Source organism: Balaenoptera ricei, chromosome 4 (genome assembly GCF_028023285.1).
Source record: "Balaenoptera ricei isolate mBalRic1 chromosome 4, mBalRic1.hap2, whole genome shotgun sequence".
In the NCBI taxonomy this organism is placed as follows: Eukaryota; Metazoa; Chordata; class Mammalia; order Artiodactyla; family Balaenopteridae; genus Balaenoptera; species Balaenoptera ricei.
The window spans coordinates 20,924,875-20,946,964 of NC_082642.1; the positions used below are offsets into that span (position 1 = coordinate 20,924,875).

At 37.2% G+C, this 22,090-nt stretch overlaps 1 protein-coding gene across 3 annotated transcripts in view; it reads left to right on the forward strand.

Moving 5' to 3' along the window:
* Positions 1–22,090, forward strand: part of STAG1 (STAG1 cohesin complex component) — a 433,060-nt gene that overhangs the window by 300,902 nt on the left and 110,068 nt on the right. For all 3 annotated transcript variants that reach the window (XM_059920266.1, XM_059920267.1, XM_059920268.1), the window contains one exon: positions 7,743–7,866. In XM_059920266.1, coding sequence (XP_059776249.1) covers positions 7,743–7,866 — 124 coding nt within the window. The remainder of the gene's footprint in view (positions 1–7,742; positions 7,867–22,090) is intronic.

A 22,090-nucleotide genomic window follows, 5' to 3' on the forward strand; every position in this document is an offset into this window, starting at 1 on the left:
TTTTTTTGTTTTTGTAACTAGTTTAACCAATTTTGTCATGATGTTCTTCAGGGTTATTTTCTTCATTTTTCTTTTATTACCTCCAGGCTCTCCTCAAGTCTCTTGAACATACATATTTTGTTGTAACTTTTAATGTTCTGTTTTACTAGTTTTATCATCTGTGTCATTTCTGATTCTGTTTGTTTTGATTACTTTTTCCCCTTATTATGGGTCATTTTCTTCTCTGAATGCCTGGCAATTTTTATTAGGTGCCAACCACTGTGGGTTTTGTTTTGATGTGTGCCAGACAATATATTCTTAAGATATTCATCCACTTTTCTCTGGGACATAATTAATGTTTGATCTTTTCAAGACTTTTTTTAAGGTTTGTTAAGTGGACCAGGGCAGCGTTTAGTCTAAGGTTAACTTTACCCAGATACTAAGATAAATCCATTCTTTGTACTTTTCTTGATGCCCTGGGAATTACAAGGTTTTCCTGCTCTGGCTCACTGGAACACAAAGTATTCCAAGCCCTATGTTTGCTCCAGAGATTGCCCTCTCTGCTCTTTCCATTCTTTCCCCAGCATTGGGTGGTTTGTTCACATGTACATGCTCTTTATACTCAGCTGAAGAGTTAATATGGTCTTTCTGCAGATTTCCAGAGCTCACTCTCTCTGTGCATCTCTGGTACTGTGCCTTGTAAAATCTAGCCACCTTGTCCTCTAGAGTCCCAGCTCCTTTTCCTCAACTCAGGGAAATACCCAGGCTCTGTATAGGTTCCCCTGCCTATACCACTGCCCTGCTCTGCCTGATATCCAGCATCTAAAAAATATTATTTTATGTATTTTATGCAGTTTTTTCAAGTGGAAGAAGCATAAATCCTGTCCATCGTGGCTCAGCCACGCAATTTTGAATGCAGAATCCATATCATTTTTTATGATTTTACCTCAATCTTCAACACCAAAATAACATAGCCTTTATTTCATTTTAGTGACCCACCCTTTCTGAGTCTTGCCAAAATTTTCAACCTATTATTCTCATAAAAGCAACTTCGTTAATTTCCTACTGTTACCTTATTGACTTTTTTATTTAATCAGACCTTGCATACTAGTATTGAATCTGTCATAACTCACTTTTGATACATTAAAATTTCAGTTCCTCTGGGCTTCCTTGGTGGCACAGTGGTTAAGAATCTGTCTGCCCATGCAGGGAACACAGGTTTGAGCCCTGGGCCGGGAAGATCCCACATGCCGTGGAGCAGCTAAGCCCGTGTGCCACAACTACTGAGCCTGAGCTCTGGAGCCCAGGAGGCACAATTACTGAAGCCCACGCACTTAGAGCCCACGCTCCACAACAAGAAAAGCCACCACAATGAGAAGCCTGCACACTGCAATGAAGAGTAGCCCCTGCTCGCTGCAACTAGAGAAAGCCCATGTGCAGCAACGAAGCCAAAATAAACTAAATAAATAGATAAATTTATTTAAAAAAAATTTCAATTCCTCAAAAGAGGGTTGAAAATATAGGTGAGAGTATGACCTGCCTGCCAAAGTCATCAGCATGTCATGGATACCAATCATTGGTTTTTCCAGAAGTATCACTTAGTCCACTTTATTGATTAAGGGAAAATGTTACTGCATGTACATACTAGAAATAGAAGTGCTGTGGAGAGATGACACTTTCAGTTAATGCTTTTTCTCTCCTGCCGCCCCAACTTCAAAAATTTAAATATTAATTAATTAAAATTAAATTAAGATTAAATTAATTGTTAGATTTAACTACTAGTCCATAGGAAACACAGAAAATAGAAGAGCATTTTGTCTGACCGAATCCTTATGGTATCATTTTAGTCCAGAATGAGGGAAGTTGCATAGATCAAATGACCCAGTTTATTCAACAATTAAATGGCATATAATATGAACAAGTGGACTTAAAAACACAATTTTAAAATACCAGACATGAAAAATATATTAATGGATATATATTTAGTGAAGAAAATATGTTTTAGACTGTTGAAGGGACACTTAGTGAATTAGAATATAATATTGAGGAATTTACCTAGGCATAGAAGATAATAGAATGACATTTCTGAAAAATGGGGGATCGTTTGAGAGGCCTCTTAAGTCCTTTACATAGGATTTCAAACAAAGAGAGAAGTATTGGAAAGAAGTAGTAAAATGAGAGAACTGAAATTTTACAAAATTGATTAAAAAATGGAATGTTCAAATTGAAAAAATTAAGAGTGTTGAGCAGGTTAAGAAAAATGTTTCACATATAGACCTACTGTAGTCAAAGTACAAAACATCAAAGACCATGAGAAAGTCTTAAAATCAAAAAAGAAAGACTTATTTTAGTGATAGTAAAAGAATTTAAAAGTTTGGTTCTTATTATTAACAAATTTAATGAAAGAAGTGATAACAGAGGAAAGATTTCAACAATTTTGAGAAGATGAAACATGGATATTTTTTATATTCTCGTTGAGTCTTTCATCTTTTTATACAGTAGTGAAACATTTCAGAATCATGTTTTCAGAGCTATTCTTATATGATTTATTCTGAGTAAACTGTCATTCTATTATTTTAATCTTCTTACTTCCTAACATTTCACCCTTGACTTAACCTGTGGGTTAAGTTCATAGTTAGAATGTAAATATAAATTAAAGGTATTTTTCTTTGAAAGTTAATGTATCCTTGACATTCAGTTTTTAATGTTACGCCTAAATTTCTGTTAATAGTAGAATATTAAGGAGTAATGCATGATAGCAGATAGCTATGTCACCTGCTCTCTGGGAGACTCTTAGTGATAAAATGCCTTGTATATATTGTCAGTATTTTCTCTAATGGATAATGCAATGAAAGAGATGAAAAGTATTTTTAATTTCATAAACTTATTATGTTTCTGATGCACTTTAAATAATGCTGGTCATCCTGAAATAATTCAATGGAAGATTTGGATTTAGTAAGCAAACCAGGAGAGTTTCAGCTCTTTGGGTCTACACAAACATTACTGCCTCTCAGAAGCCTTCCTTGACCCCTTCTGTTTCCCTCCATCATTTTACATGCTTCTGTGTTCCTTCTACTGCCCTTTGCTAACATTTAATACTCTATAAGGTAATAGTTATTTTAATCATCTTTCTGCAAGCTATCATCTCTATTCTCAAGTTCTTGTTCACAGTCTAATAAAGGATATAGTATGACTTTTCAGTAACTCCTTCAGCTATTCCTTTCTCCCTTAGGCTTTTTTTCCCCCAATCTCTAAGAGTTGTTCTATTTTGGAAAATGTAAATTTTTTTAGACAAACATTAGTGACAAAATTGGTTGAGTCATGAATTTATTGTGTTGTACAATTTAGATAGCGGCCCTTCTTAGCATTCGCAATTATTTCTTACTCTAGAGCTCTCATGAGATTTCTTGTGTAAGAGAGATAACTGTGTCAAAACATATATATTAACCAAGAATTAGTCTCTGAAATTTGTTTATCAGTCATTTTAATTTAGTCTTCTTCCTTACTGGGAAAGCATCTGTAAGGGTAGTACACAAAACATTTAATTAAAATTCAGTAGCAGAAAACAATTTGAATTTTATTTACCAATAAAGTAATTCAAAACAAAAACTTAAGTCCAGATATTAAATTAAAGGCATACTAACTGAAGATCAGTAAATTAGGTAAGTTTTCCATAGAAATGAACATAATTATTCTTTTATGCTTTAAAAAAGAGTTACAGCAAAGGATTAATTGCCCCAGAATTATTCTTTTCTAGTTTTTTTCTTTCTTTGAGTTTGCAAGTAAAGTGTATTCTGACTTCATTTTTAGTTGTTCATTTCAAGGCCCCAGTACTAGAACTATGAAAATTAGTTCATCGTGTGATTGTCTTTATACATTTCCTCTTGTCTTACTAACTTTTTTGCCCCCTACTTAATCTTTGCTTTGGAAACTTCCAAACACCTGCAGCTAAACGTTATCTTTCTAAATGGAGTGAGACCTTTGGAAATAAAGATTAAGGTGTTAAAAATAAATGTAACATAAAAATCAAAGACTGAAGATCTCTAAAATATGAGAAAAATATCTGTATATCAAAAAATATATTGTAATCAAGCCAGGGAATACTTAGAAATATACTGCATTTTCATTTTGTACTTCATTTACTTAAATAGAATGTTAGTTCCTAGAAGGCAAGAAGAAAGCTATCTGTGGTAATAAGAGGATGTGCCATGAATCATGGAGGACCTGAAAGTTTACTAGAGCTTGAAAGAATAATCATTGTAGGTAATCAGAGTGGAATGAGGGCACTGTGAGTGTAGAAATCACCACAGACATGTAATCTGTGCAGTTGAGCTATTTGGACTAAAGAACTCATTCATAGACCAAACTAAAAGAAGATTGGTTATGGCTCAGTTGGTAAAGGCCTTTAATAACAGTAAAACTAATAATATTGGTTATCTTTTGCCATATAACAACTTACCCCAAAACTTGGTACAGTATACGTTATCTCATTGTTACTATGGGTCAAGAATTTGGGAGTGGCCTAGCTAGGGGGTTCTGGCTTAAGTTCTCTCATCAGATTGCAATCAAGACTTTGGTTGAGGCTGCAGTCATTTGAAGGCTTGACTGTGGTTGGAGCATCTGCTTCTCGTATGGCTTACTCACATGGCTGGTGGAAGAAGACCTAGTTACTCACCACATTGAGTTCTCTATAAGGCAGCTAGAATGTCCTTAAGACATGGCAGTTGGCTTTCCTGAGAGAGATTGATCCAAGAGAGAGAACAAAGGAGAAGTCAGTATGTCATTTTTGACCTAGCTTCAGATGCCAAAATTCATCATTTCCACTGAATTATATTTATTAGAAACAAGTTAATAAGTACACCCATATTCAAGAAAAGAAGCATGTGTCTCCACCAAAGGGAATAGTAACAGAAAATTTGTGGACATTTTAAGACCACCACAAAGAAATACTAATTTTACTGTATAGTCTGTAATTACATAATATAATTACATGTAGAGAATGATTAATAGGGTGGTATCAGCAAGCAAAGTAGATTAGAGCTCCAAAACCCAAATAGGAGAAAAATCACCTAGGGACTTTTAATAGTAGTAGAATGGGCTGTCTTACATACATAGTCAAATTCTAAGTCTAGAAAGGATATTTTAAAAATTTTAAGTTCAAGTGGGAGGCATCAGACTAGCATCTGAAGTAGACAAGGACTGGGATTCCAAGAAGATAAGCTGTATCAAAATGTTGGCACTGCTTACAGAGAAGAGCTGTGTTCCAAGAACATGAGCTTTTGCCAGTCTAATAAGTGAGAGAAAAAGGTATTAGAGGTTAGGCTTAGACATAGAAATGGTTATGAAAAAAGATTTTGAGCAATATTTTCCTACTGAAATAAATCTAAGCCTTTATATTCTCTAGCCTTGGGAATCAGCCACCCCTAATCTCAATACCAGAGGTAATGGTAATACCAATGGTAATGAATGGAAGAATGATTGAGCTATGTATTATGAGTTACTGTACTTAGTAGTCACTATAGTTTAATCAAAATACCATACCTATTCATTGTGTCCTTAGGCTACTTCCCTGAGCTTGTGTAATAAAAAACTCAGCCTGGTTTTGTTTAATTTTTTTGATTGGTTTGTACAAGCGCATTTCAGCAGAGAATAAGTGTAATTGATCTTTGGGATTTGGGTATTTTGTGGTTATGTTTTGGTTTTCGAAGGGAGCTATTTTATTTTGTTCTATTTTTGCTGCTGTTTTTTTTTTTTTTTTTAATTTGGACAGCCCAGTAGAAGACAAAATATATGAACTTGTAGTTCTTAGAAGTGGAAATTTATATAAAATAGTAGAACAATACCAAGTGACAGGCAGGGATGAAAGCACTATATGGAGAAATTTGTTAATATCTAATTCAGGTGAAGACGTGTATTTCTTCTCACCCAGTAAATTTCACTTCTAAGTATAACAACAGTGTCTCACAGACTTCACTGACCACGTCCTACATCAAGTACACAGATGTTCCAAGAAAAAATACTTACTTGCTACCCCATGTGAAGCATTTTAGTATTTTCTATCCCAAATACTTTTTTTTCCCCCACTCAGTGTGTATAAATTGCAAAACCTGGTTTGTGAAAAAATCTAATTGGAGAGGATACCTATAAGATATAATGTATGTAAAGTTTCAAAATATATAAAACAATATATATGAAGTTAAAGCATAATAACTTTGTAATGTCTGAAATTTTTCATATTTAGAAAAAAAGAAACACCCTTGAACCATTCACATTCATTATTTTAAAGGTCAAGGAACATTCTTTCACAGTTTTTAAGCTACTTTTTATATTGTATCATCTATGAATGTCTAGATTGATGACAGTTAAAAGATTATAATAATGAACATTGATGGAAGGTTTTAGTAGGTACCAGGCACAGTTCTAAGTATCTTATTGATACTTTTATTAAGTGAGTTCATTCTCACAGTAACTGTGAGGTCTAGGTTCAGTTATTATCCCTGTTTTACAGATGAGGAAATCTAAGAAAGAGGGAAATAACTTGCAGCTAGTAAATAACAGAATCAGGATTTGAACTCAGGATGTCTTACTCCAAAGTCTGTATCATTAGCCTCTGTGCTATAGAATCTCTCCATGAGAAAAAGGTATAAACAACAACAAAAATGTAGGAAAACTAAAGACTGTAATTGATAGTATGGTTTTGAAAGAGAAAGTTTCTCACATTTTTATTCTTTAAGCAATGACATGGACTTAGAAGGAACTAAGATTTATTAGAGCAGAGAATTAAATATTAGAACACTAGCACTCATTTTATCACGAAAGAGAAACTAAGGAAAGCTCCTTGACAGATGATTGCCTTGTGTAAATTGGAGAATTAAAAATTATTCATGTATGGTAACTCAGAAACCTTTAAGATTGATCTACAAAAGAAAGTTAGGATTTATTTTAATTGTATAATATGGGGTTTTTTAAGCCAGAGTTATTAACCTGTTGAAAGATAAGGTAAAAATACTAACACTGTATTTGTTCATGGTTCACAGATTTTAGAGTAGAAGTAATTCCAGGAGGGTTGTAGTAGATGCTTATGGTGAGGTGAAAAGCTCTCTGGGCACAGAGCCAGAGACCTGACTTTTGGGGTTCGTTCTGCTACCACTTCATAGTGTGGTCACCAGGATTGTTCTGTTGTGACTAAATGTGAATTATTCTTCTTCCCTGTGCAGTTACTTCAAGGTCTTGGTTTTGTAAACTACTATACATTTTCAAATAATACAGGCTGCTACAATTTTGCCTCATAGATACTAATTTTTTGTTCATGAAAATTATTTTCTTTTAATTCTTTAGATGTGTACTAGCTTAGAAAGAGTCACGGTTATTTAGAGAAACACGTTTTGAGTTCTCCATTATTCTGTATTTGGATGTTGATACTCTGCTTCCTCAGAAGTTTTAACATGTTTATTGATCCCATAATAATTGTGAGGCTTTCAGAAAGCTCCAAATGTCATTTCCTAGTCCACTGAAAATAGAGCAGTTGAGTCAAAATAAGATGATTTCCAGACGCATTTTTTTTTCAGTTTGGTATTGGTGGTTTTTATTTTATAGAAGCCATATAAAAAATAGAAGATATTCAAGTTGGAGACCTTTGAGAGTGCAGATATAAAAACAGTATTCGGATAATATTGATATCTATTGCTTGCTGAAAATGAGTATGAAGTACTTTCTAGCTTTGGATATTAATCAGAGGTTTGTCTCTTTTATTCCTTCTCTAGTGATGCTATTGCTGAGATTAGAGCCATTTGTATTGAAGAAATTGGAGTATGGATGAAAATGTATAGTGATGCCTTCCTAAATGACAGTTACCTAAAATATGTTGGCTGGACTCTTCATGACAGGGTAAGTTACTCTGTTCTCGACTTTCATAGAAGATGTACTTGTCCTAATATTAATACTGGAAAGCTAGGAATTAAGATGGCATTGGTTGGTTTTTCTCAAGAGTTATAATTATATGGAAATTTAAGATGATACAGCTGAATACTGTTTACTTGTGGCCATGATGAAACTTGAGACATCAGCATATGTGTGAAAACCGTGTCTTACTTAGCTGTAATGCTTTCTTTTTTTTTTTTTTTTTAATTAATTAATTTATTTATTTATTTTTGGCTGTGTTGGGTCTTTGTTTCTGTGCGAGGGCTTTCTCTAGTTGCGGCGAGTGGGGGCCACTCTTCATCGTGGTGCGTGGGCCTCATTATCGCGGCCTCTCTTGTTGTGGAGCACAGGCTCCAGACGCGCAGGCTCAGTAGTTGTGGCTCACGGGCCCAGTTGCTCCGTGGCATGTGGGATCTTCCCAGACCAGGGCTCGAACCTGTGTCCCCTGCATTGGCAGGCAGATTCTCAACCACTGCGCCACCAGGGAAGCCCCTGTAATGCTTTCTTAAACCAAGGTTGACAACCTGGTACATCTAAATTTTAAGAGAATGTAGTATCTCAAGAAGCTAATTATAATCTTTTTACTAGTTTGGAATCAAAAGTGATTTCTTGTTTCTCTTAATATATAGAAACTAAATAAGCTTTCTTATTTTGAATTCTCTAAGGTCATATCATAGTAGAATGTTTTAGCAGAGTTGAATAGATTTGTTGGATTCTAGAATATCTGGTCTTAAAATCTGTCTCTACTTCCACTCTCTTAGAAAAGGCTCTGACTTAAAAGGAATCTCACATTATTAAGTCCTGAGTATGTAATCCTTAAATAACCAAGGATAGGAATGATAAATTGCTGGAATTTTTATAGTGAATGACCTGACATTCTATAACTTGAATTGCCAGGTTTTCACACACAAAAAAGAAATCTTAACAATGATTTCTTTTGAAAGATGTTATATTCCATTATTCGAATTGTTAAAAGTATCATAACTATTAGAAGACATTTTATCTTTTTTTTATATTATCTTTTAAAATGCAATTATATTCTTAGACTTTTACAGCAATTTTGGTAATAGTCTAAGACTTATTTTCTATATATTACCATTATTAGCCTGTGGAGCATTTTTTACTTATTGATTGATTGATTGATTTTTTAGAGAGCTCAGAGCAATTTATTTTTTTTATAGGTTTGGCATTTAAAAAAAATTTTTTTTTGATGTATAGTTGATTTACAGTGCTGTGCCAATCTCTGCTGTACAGTAAAGTGACTCAGTTATACACATATATACATTCTTTTTTTATATTTTCTATTATGGTTTATCACAGGATATTCAATATAGTTCCCTGTGTTATACCTTAGAACCTTGTTGTTTATCCATTCTAAATGTAATAGTTTGCATCTACCAATCCCAAACTCCCAGTCCATCCTTCTCCTTGCCCAACTTGAGTCTGTTTCTGTTTTGTAGATAGGTTCATTTGTGCCATATTTTAGATTCCACATGTAAGTGGTATCATATATTTGTCTTTCTCTTTCTGACTTCACTTAATATGGCACTCTCTAGTTGCATCCATGTTGCTGCAAATGGTATTATTTTGTTCTTTTTGTGGCTGAATAGTATTCCATTGTATATATTTACTACATCCTCTTTATCCATTTCTCTGTCGATGGACATTTAAGTTGTTTCCATGTTTTGGCTATTGTGAACAGTGCTGCTATGAACATAGGGGTGCATGTATCTTTTGAATTATAGTTGTCCAGGTATATTCCCAGGAGGAGGATTGCTGGATCATGTGGTAAATCTGTTTTTAGTTTTCTGAGTAACCTGCATACTGTTCTCCATAGTGGTTGTACCAGCTTACATTCCCACCAACAGTGTAGGAGTTCCCTTTTCTCCACATCCTCTCCAGCATTTATTTGTAGACTTTTTAATGATGGCCATTCTGACTGGTGTGAGGTGGTACCTCAGTGTAGTTTTTTTTTTTTTTTAATTATTGATTGATTGGTTGATTGATTGATTTATGGCTGTGTTGGGTCTTTGTTTCTGCGCGAGGGCTTTCTCCAGTTGCGGCGAGCGGGGGCCACTCTTCATCACGGTGCGCGGGCCTCTCACTATCGCGGCCTCTCTAGTTGCGGAACACAGGCTCCAGACGCGCAGGCTCAGTAATTGTGGCTCACGGGCCTAGTTGCTCCGCGGCATGTGGGATCCTCCCAGACCAGGGCTCGAACCCGTGTCCCCTGCATTGGCAGGCAGATTCTCAACCACTGCGCCACCAGGGAAGCCCCCTCAGTGTAGTTTTGATTTGCACTTGTCTAATAATTAGTGATGTTGAGCATCTTTTCATGTGCCTATTGGCCATCTGTATGTCTTCTTTGGAGAAATGTCTATTAAGGTCTTCTGCCCATTTTTCAGTTGGGTTATTTGTTTTTTTGTTGATGAGTTGCATGAGTTTTTTGTATATTTTGGAGATTGAGCCTTGTCTGTTGCATCATTTGCAAATATTTTCTCCCATTCCGTGGGTCTTTCGTTTTTGTTTTTGTTTTTTATGGTTTCCTTTGCTGTGCAAAAGCTTGCAAGTTTGATTAGGTCCCATTTGTTTATTTTTGTTTTTATTTCTATTGCCTTGGGAGTCTGACCTAAGAAAACATTGGTACAATTTATGTCAGAGGATGTTTTGCCTATGCTCTCTTCTAGGAGTTTTATGGTATGTTGTCTTATGTTTAAGTCTTTAAGCCATTTTGAGTTTATTTTTGTGCATGGTGTGAGGGTGTGTTCTAACTTCATTGATTTACATCAGCTGTCCAACTTTCCCAGCACCATTTGCTGAAGAAACTGTCTTTTTCCCCTTGTATATTCTTACCTCCTTTGTCAAAGATTAATTGACCATAGGTGTGTGGTTTATTTCTAGGCTCTCTATTCTGTTCCATTGATCCGTATGCCTGTTTTTGTACCAGTACCACACTGTTTTGATTACTGTAGCTTTGTAGCATTGTCTGAAGTCTGGGGAGTTATGCCTTTGTTTTTTTCCCTCAGGATGGCTCTAGCACTTCTGGGTCTTTTATGGTTCCGTATAAATTTTTGGATTATTTGTTCTAGTTTTGTGAAAAATGTCATGGGTAATTTGATAAGGATGGCATTAAATCTGTAGAATGCTTTGGGTAGTATTGCCATTTTAACAATGTTAATTCTTCCAATTCAAGAGCATGGGATATCTTTCCATTTCTTTGAATCCTCTTTTATTTCCTTTATCAATGTTTTATAGTTCTCAGCATATAAGTCTTTCACCTCCTTGGTCAGGTTTATTCCTAGATTTTTTTTTTTTTTGGGTGCAATTTTAAAAGGTGTTTACATTCCCTTTCTGATATTTCGTTGTTAGTGTAAAGGAATGCAACTGATTTCTGAATGTTAATCTTCTATCCTGCTACTTTGCTGAATTTATTTGTTAGATCTAGTAGTTTTTGTGTGGAGTCCTTAGGGTTTTCTGTATATAGTATGTCATCTGCATATAGTGACAATTTTACCTCTTCCCTTCCAATTTGGATACCTTTTATTTCTTTTTCTTGTCTAATTGCTGTGGCTAGGAATTCCAATACTGTGTTGAAAAGAAATGGTGAGAGTGGGCATCCTTGTCTTGTTCCAGATTTTAATGGGAAGGCTTTCAGCTTTTCATCCTTGATTATTATATTGGCTGTGGGTTTCTCATAAATGGCTTTAATTATGTTGAGATATGTTCCCTCTATTCCCACTTTGGTAAGAGTTTTTATCATGAGTGGAAGTTGAATTTTGTCAAATGCTTTTTCTGCATCTGTTCAGATGATCATATGGTTTTTGACTTTTCTTTTGTTAATGTGGTGTATTGCACTGATTGATTTGCATATGTTGAACCATCCTTGTGAACCTGGGATGAATCCCACTTGGTCATAGTGTATGATCTTTTTTATGTGTTGTTGGATTCTTTTTGCTAATATTTTGCTGAGGATTTTTGCATCTATATTCATCAAAGATATTGGCCTGTAATTTTCTTTTTTGGTGGTGTCTTTGTCTACTTTTGGTATCAGGGTGATGGTGGCTTCATAGAATGTCTTTGGGAGTGTTACCTCCTCTTCAGTCTTTTGGAAGGGTTTGAGAAGAATCAGTGTAAGTTCTTTGTATGTTTGGTAGAATTCACCTGTGAAGCCATCTGGTCCTGGACTTCTGTTTGTAGGAAGTATTCTTATTACAGATTCTATTTCACTTCTAGTGATTGATCTGTTCAAATTATCTGTTTCTTATTGATTCAGTTTTGGTGGTCTGTATGTTTCTAGAAAGTTATCCATTTCTTCTAAGTTGTCAAATTTGTTAGCATATAATGGTTCATAGTATTCTCTTATGTTTTTTGTATTTCTGCGGTATCAGTTGAGATTTCTTCCTTTTCATTTCTCATTTTGTTTATTTGGGTTCTCTCTCTTTTCCTTCTTGGTGAGCCTGGCTAGAGGTTTGTCAATTTTGTTTACCCTTTCAAAGAACCAGCTCTTGGTTTTGTTGATTTTTTCCTTTTTTTTTAATCTCTATTTTATTTATTTCCTCCCTGATCTTTATTATTTCCTTCCTTCTGCTGACTTTAGGTTTTGTTTGTTCTTCTTTTTCTAATTCTTTTAGGTGATAGGTTAGGTTGTTTACTTGAGATTTTTCTTGTTTTTTGATGAAGGCCTATATCACTATAAACTTCCCTCTAAGAACTGCTTTTGCTGTGTCTCATAGATTTTATATGGTTGTGTTTTCATTGTTGTTTGTCTCAAGGTATATTTTAATTTCCTTTTTGATTTCCTCATTGACCCATTGGTTTTTTAGTAGCATGTTATTCAGTCTCCAGCTAATTGTTCTTTTCTCATTTCTTTTCCTGTGGTTGATTTCTAATTTCATGACATTGTGGTCAGAGACGATGCTTAAAATAATTTCTGTACTCTTAAATTTGTTGAGGTTAGTTTTGTGCCCTAGGATGTGGTCAGCCCTAGAGAATGTTCTATGTGCACTCAAAAAGAATGTATATTCTGTTTTTTGTGGGGTGTTGTTGTTGTTGTTTTTGGATGTAGTATCCTGAAACTATCAATTAAGTCTTAACTGTTGTATCATTTAGGACCTCTGTTACCTTGTTTATTCTCTGTCTGGAAAACCTGTCCATTGATGTGAGTGGGGTGTTAAAGTCTCCTACTATTGTATTCCCATCAATTTCTCCCTTTATGTCTGTTAGTATTTGTTTTATGTATCGGGGGTGCTATATTAGGTGCATATCCTATATTAGATACATATATGTTGATAAGTATAAAATCATCTTCTTGTATTGATTCTTTTATCATTATGTAGTGTCCTTCTTTATCTTTCTTTATAACCTTTGCTTTAAAGTCTATTTTGTCTGATATGAGTATTGCAACTCCTGCTTTCTTGTCATTTCCGTTTGCATGAAATATCTTTTACCATCCCCTCTTTTTCAATCTGTGTGTATCCTTTGCCCTAAGGTGAGTCTCTTGTAGGCAGCATATTGTAGACTCTTGTTTTTTCTATCCAGTCTGCCACTCTATGTCTTTTGATTGGAGCATTCAGTCCATTGACAGTTAAGGTGATTACTGATATGTATATATTTATTGCCATTTAAAACCTTGTTTTCCAGTTGATTCTTTGTTTCTTCTTTGTTCCTTTCTTTTTCTGTTTTTCTTTTTGTGGTTTCATGATTTCCTTTTATTTTATGCTTAGGTTTTTGTGAATTTATTGTATGTTTTTCATTTGTGGTTGCCCTGTTTTTCAAGTATGTTAACCCCTTCCTATATATGCTTGCTTTAGACTGGTAGTCATATAGGCTCAAACACATTTTAAAAAAAGAAAAAGAATCTGCATTTCCTTACTCTCCTTCCCCACATTTTATGATTTTCATGTCCCTTTTTACATCTTCATGTTTATCCCATGCTGTTCCTTGTGTTTATCATTGCTTTCACAAATAAGGTTGTTTTTTTTTTCTTTTTGATCTGTATACTGGCTAATTTAAGTGATTTACTTTCCACTTGTGATTTCCTCCTTCCTATTTCTTCTTGCTGCTTCTTTTCTATTTAGAGATGACCTTTCAATATTTCTTTCAGGATAAGTTTAGTATTGCTGTTTTCTTTCAATTTTTGCTTGTCTGAGAAATTCTGTATTTCTCCTCCTATTCTACATGATAATCTTGCTGAGTAGAGTATTCTAGGTTGCAGATTTTTCTCTTTCAAGACTTTGAATATATTTTGTATGCCCTTCTGGCCTGCAGTGTTTCTGTAGAGAAATCAGCTGATAGTCTTATGGGGATTCCCTTGTAAAGAACTCTTGGTTTTTCTCTTGCTGCCTTTAGAATCCTCTCTTTATCTTTAACTTCTGCCATTTTTATTATAATATGTCTTGGTGTAGGTCTGTTTGGCTTCATCTTCTTTGGGACCCTCTGTGCTTCCTGTATCTGGATATCTGTTTCCTTTTTTTAGTTTGGGAAATTTTCAGCCATAATTTCTTCAAATACATCTTCAATCCCCTTTTCTCTTTATTCTCCTTCTGGAATCCCTATTATGCATAGATTGGCCTGCTTTATATTATCCCATAGGTCTCTTATATTGCTTTCATTTTTTTTTTTCATTTGGCTTTCTGTCTTCTGTTTTGATTGGGTAATTTCCATTAGTCTATCTTCCAGGTCACTTATTCTTTCTTCTGCATTATTCATTCTGCTGTTCATTGACTTGAGCTCAGCTTTCGTCTCAGCAAATGAATTTTCTAACTTTTCTTGGCTCCTCCTTGTAGTTTCAAGTTTCTTTTTACAGTAATCTGCCTTTCTGTTGATAGCCTTTCTTAATTCCTTCAGTATTTTCATTACCTCCTTTTTTAACTCGGTGTCTATTAGACTGAGGAGGTCTTTTTCCTTGTTCCTGCAGGGGAATTTTTTTGGTCTTTTAACTGAGAGTGGTTCCTCTGCTTTTTCATTTTGCTTCTATTTCTCTTACTCTGTGAGTTCAGGAGAAACAATTATCTACTGTGGTCTTGGAGGGCTATTTATAAGCAGGAGAATCCCTGTGTAGCTTGTGTGGGTTCAATATTTTTTTGACATGAGTGCTGTTTTTGGTTTGGATGCTTGCTGTCTTTTTCTTAGCGTGTGCTGGCTGTTATCCCCTTGATCGGGTTGTGCAGGTGCACGCTCCCAGGGAGGCGGGGGCAACAGTTGGCTCCTGGTCGCAGGTTTCTCCACAATGGCGGCAGCATGTCATGTGTCCCTGGGGAAGTTGGCCCTAGATCTTGGGACCCTAGGCGGCAGCGGTGTGTTGCGCACCCTGTGGAGGTGGGGGCAGTGGTTGGCACCAGGTTGCAGAGCCCTCATCAGCAGTGGTTGGCTGTGTACACTCCTGGGGAAGTTGGTCCCAGTTCATGGGACCCTCTGCAGTGGTGGGCCATGCTGGCTCCTGGGAAGGTGAGGGCAGTGATCTGCACCCCTGCTCACAGGATCCTTGGCAGTGGCAGCAGCAATGGCAGCGTTCCGCACCTGCCTCTGGAGTCCAAGATGTCAGCCATGGCTCACGCCCGCCCCTGGAGCTCATATAGGCAGTGCCATGCTGCCTGTGAGCATGCAGAGAAAGAAGCTCCTATGGCGGGCCCACCCCTCTCCTCTCATGCCCCCCAACAATGGTCCCTTGCCTCTGGTGGGCCCAGGCTTCTTCCCAGACTCCCTCAGTTGTGGCGCCCTGTACCCTAACCCCCTCAGGCTGTGTTCACACAGCCAACCCCAGTCCTCTCCCCGGGGTCTGACCTCCAAAGCCCAAGCCTCAGTACCCAGCCCCCACCTGCCCCAGCGGGCAAGCGGATAAGCGTCTCAGGCTGGGGAGTGCCGGTCAGTATCGACCTGTGCAGGTCTGTCTCTGCTTTGCCCTCCACACACCTGTTGCTGTGCTCTCCTCCAAGGCTCTGAAGCTACCCCTCTGTCCCCGCCAATGGACAGAGGGACTGAGGGGACTTCCCAGTGTGCGGAAACCTTTCCTTTTTCACAGCTCCTTCCCAGAGGTGCAGGTCCATTCCCGATTCCTTTCTGTCTCTTTTTCTTTTGCCCTGCCCAGTTACATGGAGATTTTCTTGCCCTTTTGGAAGTCTGAAGTCTTCTGCCAGCATTCAGTAGACGTTCTGTGAGAGTCATTCCACACGTAGATGTATTTTTGATGTATCTGTGGGGAGAAGGTGAGCTCCACGTCCTACTCCTCCGCCGTGTTGATCCGGTTCCCCGAGCATTTATTTTTTAAATAGTAGTGTGCTAAGTATTATCAAAGAAAACCACAGAATTACATAAATTATAATGAAAGTTCCCAAGGGAATTTTATAGGCCATTTTTGCTATAAAAGAGAGTTCAGGGTGTAGGGAGATCATCATAAGTTGGTTGGTCAATTTCAGTGACTAATTTTTAATTGAGGATTAAAAGGGATTCTTATTTCCCACCTCATTTGAAGGAAAATCCAGTTAGTATGTACATAGTGAATTTTTTCCTGAATATTTATTTTCCCTAGCAATTCAGATTCTTTTGTCTACAGTAATAAATCCCAAACTCGATTTTGTTTTCTTTTTCCAATCCTCATGTGGTACTGGGGACCTTTACATCTAAGCCTCATCTCAGATGCATCCAGTTACATTTTACTGGTGTGAGAGATATTAGAATTACACCTTGTGCCCTCGTGCAGTCATATCCACACTACTAAATCCAAGCAGACAAGCTTTTTAGTAGGAATAAGTTTAAAGTCTTTCATTTTTATTCTCTACTACTACCATACCAGTTTTCCTCCTCTCCTCACCTCCCTAATAGAGTATTCTACTGAATTTCAATAACAGTAACAATTACCAGTTTTAACAGAACTTATGTATGTCCACAAATTCTGGGGAAAACACCGATTTGATGTGGCTTATCAAAAAATAAACAAACATCAATTTAAAACAAATCGCTAAACTGTGTGTGTCTGTAGAAATCCTCTGTCCAGATAAAGGAAGAGGTAGGTTTCTCTTATACATTGTTGATAAAATGATTTAAGGAGTAGTGTTTTCGATAGGATGATTTTGTAAACCTCCTGTGATCTCCAATTGCTTTACTTAGAAAAGAGTGTATTAAATATTTATTTCTAAGCTTTCCTTTTTGTCATTCCCTTTCTGATCACCTTGTACTTTTTTACTCTGAAGACTAAAGTAATTTCCTTTCTCTCCTTTTAATCATCTGGTTGAAAGTGTTCATTGTATAGGCTGTAGCCTCTGTCTTCAGACTCATCCTGTGCATTTTCAAATGGGCTGATAAAATTTCTTCTCATTTTTAAAAAAATTACATTTTAATTATCAATTGCATTTTTCCATTTTTGTTGAGATATAATTGAACATTGTGTTAAAGTATGTAACATAATGATTTGATATTCTTTCTGTCTTGATTTTAGAATATTAGAGGTTATAACCTAGTCTACCCTCCTATAAATAAGACAAACATTTTTCATACTGCCAATTTGTGTAAGTTCTAAAGTATTAAATTTTGGTCATTAGAAAGACAGACAGCTGTTAGCTCTAACAGCTAAAGGAGTTATTAGAAATTCAGTTTATCTTTCTGTTGACCAAAACTTACTTCTAAATTCCTACCCACTGGTTTTAGTTCTGACATTGAGGGTGACACAGAATAGGTCTAATTTAAATACAGCTTTAGTAATCTCTGTGCTCTGCACTAAGTATCTTACTCTCTTTTTGTATTTATGCTCATGACACTAGATTACCTTTCTTTGTCCTTTCCAGTTTGTAAATATGACTGTACTGTTCTTTGCTTTTAGCTTATGTGTACAGTTCTTCTACTTTCTTGCAAATGCTTGATTGCTTATATCAAAATCTCTGAGTGCTTGGGTGGGATTTATTTTCAGTTAGTCCATTTCATTTCCTCACCTTTGTGTTCACTCATCCCATATTCTGTTTCTCTTAAGTTTACCAAAAACCTTTTAGCTCTGTATATGTCAAGCAAATGACATCTGTTGCCTGTCACTAGAAGTAGAAGTTCAAATTCTTTGCCCACTGCATACTGATCACCAAGGAAAACACAACACAGTCAAGCATTGGATGGAACAATGCTTTACTCATATGGAGAAGGGACAGAGCAAGATTAGCTTCAGTAGTGTCAGTCCCCCATGGTCCAGCAGTCAACACAGAGCAGTTGCCCTGCATGCACCCCTCTTGTGCCACAGAACTAAGGATCCTATTCTGTCCTCTCAGGGGACAGATTTAATAGTGGGGTTGGCCAGGTGCCATATGATGCACACACTTAAGCAGAACAAAAGAAGACACATTGAGTCTAAAACGGGAATGATATTCCCACACAAAGTGATAAACCCAGCACAGTCCATGAAGACTCTTATCACTTGATAAGGAAGTATTCCAGACCCAAGGCCTCTTCCTGTGCAGCCAAGTGTGGGTCAAAACACTGTGTACAGGAGACTGCCTTTCCCAACAGTCTACCCCTCACCCCTGCTCGACCACTGACATGGTAGATAAAGCATGTCAAATCACCCACCCCAAACTTGAAGGCGGAATTGGGTTCACCAGGGTCCCAGAACAATCTGTTTGGATGTGGAGTGCTCATAGAGCCTCCCTGTCATTAGGAAACAGCACTTTACCAGGCCTGTTAGGAGAGCCAGACCCAGGAAGACAGTCAAGCCTCCCTAGAGGGTGGTCTTCAACGTGGATTAAGCCAGCTAAAGAGGTCAAATTGTGAGTTTGGGGAGACTGCGCATGTACAGCTGATAACCATCTCTCCTGAGCATGGATGTTCATCAGCTCAGTTTTCAACTTCCCCAAATTGTTGACGTATACACAGTAAGAAATGCTGACAATAACACAAACACCACCTTGTTCTGCCAGCAGGTAATTGAGGGCTATTTACTTATCCATCACCACCTTGACTAGTGAGTTCAGTGAGTCTCATTGGCTTGGATGGCTTGGACAGTAGTGTTAGCTATTTCTGCCATGGTTGGGGACAGGCTGTACACCATTTTTTTCTAGGGCCTGCATACCTATTCCCAGTATTAGAATTTGGATAGCAGAATGAAACCAGTGGTTAGTTTGTTTTCCCAGGAGGATACTGTGAGCCACTTTGTAGTACGACAGCAGAAGGGGTCCTTTTCAGCCCTCTCTGCAGTTGCTGACATGGACAGTCAGCCTTAGAACTCTGAGGCAGCAATCCTTCCCCTGGAGGCAGACATTCTATTGCCCATTGGGGTCCACAGAGAAATACATAACCCAGAAGGGTGCAGGGGACACATGTCAGGGATTTTGTTCTGATAACGCTGGCTAGTCCAGTTATATACAGACTTGGCTTGCTTTTACCATATGGGTGCAGGGAGAGAAAAGTTACATACTGGGCATCCAAGTCCAAAATGTTAGTGTAGATCAGTAATAAGCATTCTTGTACAGGGGTTTTTTTCTGTCACATCATAGGAAATATTAAAGTAAGGGACTCCAGAGCATGCCTGCATCTGGGCCTGTATCAAAGGAGTGACCCAGCTATTTGACCCATTGACAACTTGAAGTTCTGAGCAGTTTTGTGTCAGCCAGGCCATTACAGTGGGAATGCGGAACGAGAAGGAATTCATTCTGTGATGACAAATCCCAGCATTGTTTAAGTTTGCCTCCTCTGACTATGGCTGTTGTTGTAACAGGCACAGCAGATGATTCTGTAGGAATGAGAAGAGGAAAGATTAATGTTTCTACTCCTCTCCCACTTCATGAATCTTCTCAGGCCAGAGCTACTCTGGTCTACTGCTTGTGATACTAGCTGCCCTGGTATTGCAACTCAAGCCTGATGTTACCTCCTCTGTGGGCACCCAGTGCCTTTGTGGCTTGGCACAAACTTTTTGGCCTCAGTTGGCCAGTCTAGGGAAGGACTGCACAAACTTGACATGTCTGTTAACGTCACCCACCTGATTGAAAGGGTCAGTGTGCCCAGCACTACTAGAAGGACCCTAGCTAGCACCCTGATACTCCTTGATTTCATCTCCCACCTTTGTGGTATCCCATAGGAGGGAGGTTCCCCAAGGTAAGTATCACATCCACACTAGAGTCAAGGGGCCCTGTCTGGGGTACAGTGGTAGGCAGAACTGCAGATCACCCCAAAGACGTACACTCCAATGGGAAAAAAGAAGAAGAAAGAATGACATGTTGAGATTGTGATTTTGCAGGCACAGCCTAAGCACATGGCTGCCTAGGCCACTTCCACCACAACCAAACTCAGTATTTCCCAACGTGTGTTGCAGTGCCTGTTTTCCTTGCACTGGAGTGTTTAGTAGCCGTAGTCCCTGAGAGTGTGCCCATTGTTGTCTTGCTTGGGCAGTGAAGGATGTTCCTTGGTCAGAGTGAAGTCCCATGGGGTATCCAAAAATATGACATAAGTTTTATTCAAGGATAGCTATGGTAGTTTCAGCATCCACATGCCAGACTGGAGTAGCTATACAATACCCTGACTAGGTGTTATGGTAGTGAGGCATCATCTTTGCCTGTGGCTGGTGGTCAGGGGTTTGATGTGAACAATCTGCCAGATCCAGGCGAGTCCCAGTCCTTGGTTAATATGTCCTAGTTCTTCTCTCTGGATGATTTGAGTATACTGACAAGAATCACAAGATTGTACTACATCCTTAGACTTCTGGGTTATCTCTTGGGCTCTGGCCCATTTTTGCATCTGAAGTGAACTCCTTTTTCCATAGATGTACCCACCAGGCAATTGTTGCAGCCCACGGGGCACAAACTTGATTGACACGAGTTCCATTTATGTTTTTATTTTAAAATTTCCTTTACAAACACAAGCATGTGGTCCTTCACAAAAACATGCTACTAAAAAAAGAACAAAAAAAGTCAATGAAGAAATTAAAGAGGAAATCAGAAAATACCTCAAGACAAATGAAAATAAAAATACAACTTGCCAAAATCTATGGGATGCAGAAATGCAGCTCTCAGAGGGAAGTTTATAGTGATACAGGCCTACAAGAAACAAGAAAAATCTCAAATAAACAACCTAACCTACCATCTGAAGGAGTTAGAACAAAGCCCAAAGTCAGCAGGAGGAAGGAAATAATAAAGATCAGAGAGGAAATATAAAAATAGAGACCCCCCCCAAAAAAGACAATAGAAAAGATCAATGAAATCAAGAGCTAGTTTTTTGCAAGCATAAACAAAATTGATAAGCCTTTAGCTAGGCTCGTTAAGAAAAAAAGAGAACCCAAATAAACAAAATAAGAAAAGAAAGAGAAGAAATTACAACCGATGTTACAGAGATACAAAAACCTCATAAGAGAATATTATGAACGGTTATATGCCAACAAATTGGAAACCTAGAAAAAAATGAGTAAATTTCTAGAAATGTACACTTTTCCAAGACTGAATCTGGAAGAAATAATCTGAGCAGACCAGTCACTAGTAGTGAAATTGAATTAGTAATAAAAAAAACTCCCAGCAAATAAAAGTCCAAGACCTCATGGCTTCACAGAGGAATTCTACCAAACATGTAAAGAAGAGCTACTATCTATCCTCAAACTATTCCAAAAAATTGAAGAACACTTCCGAATTCATTCCACGAGGCCACCATTACCCTGATACCAAAACCAGATGAAGATATTACAAAAAAAAAAGAAAATTACAGACCAATATCTCTGATGAATATACGTGCAGAAATTCTCAACAAAATATTAGCAAACCTAATTCAACAATATATAAAAAGAATCATACACCATGATCAACTGGGATTTACTATAGGGATACAAGGATGGTTTCATATCCACAGATCAGTCAATGTAATACACCACATTAACAAAATGGAGACTACAACCACATCATCATTTCAATAGACATAGAAAAGGCATTTGACAAATTTCAACACCTGTTCATGATAAACACTCTAATCAAAGTTGATATCAAGGAAGCATATGTAAACATAATAAAGGCCATTTATGACAAACCCACAGCTGACATCATGCTCGACGGTGAAAAGCTGAAAGCTTTTCCTTTAAAATCAGAAACAAGACAAGAATGCTCATTCTTGCCACTTCCATTTAACATAGTATTGGAAGTCCTAGCCATGGCAATCAGAGAAGAAAAAGAAATAAAAGACATCTAAATTGGAAAGGAAGAAGTAAAACTGTCACTGTTTGCAGATAACATGATACTATATA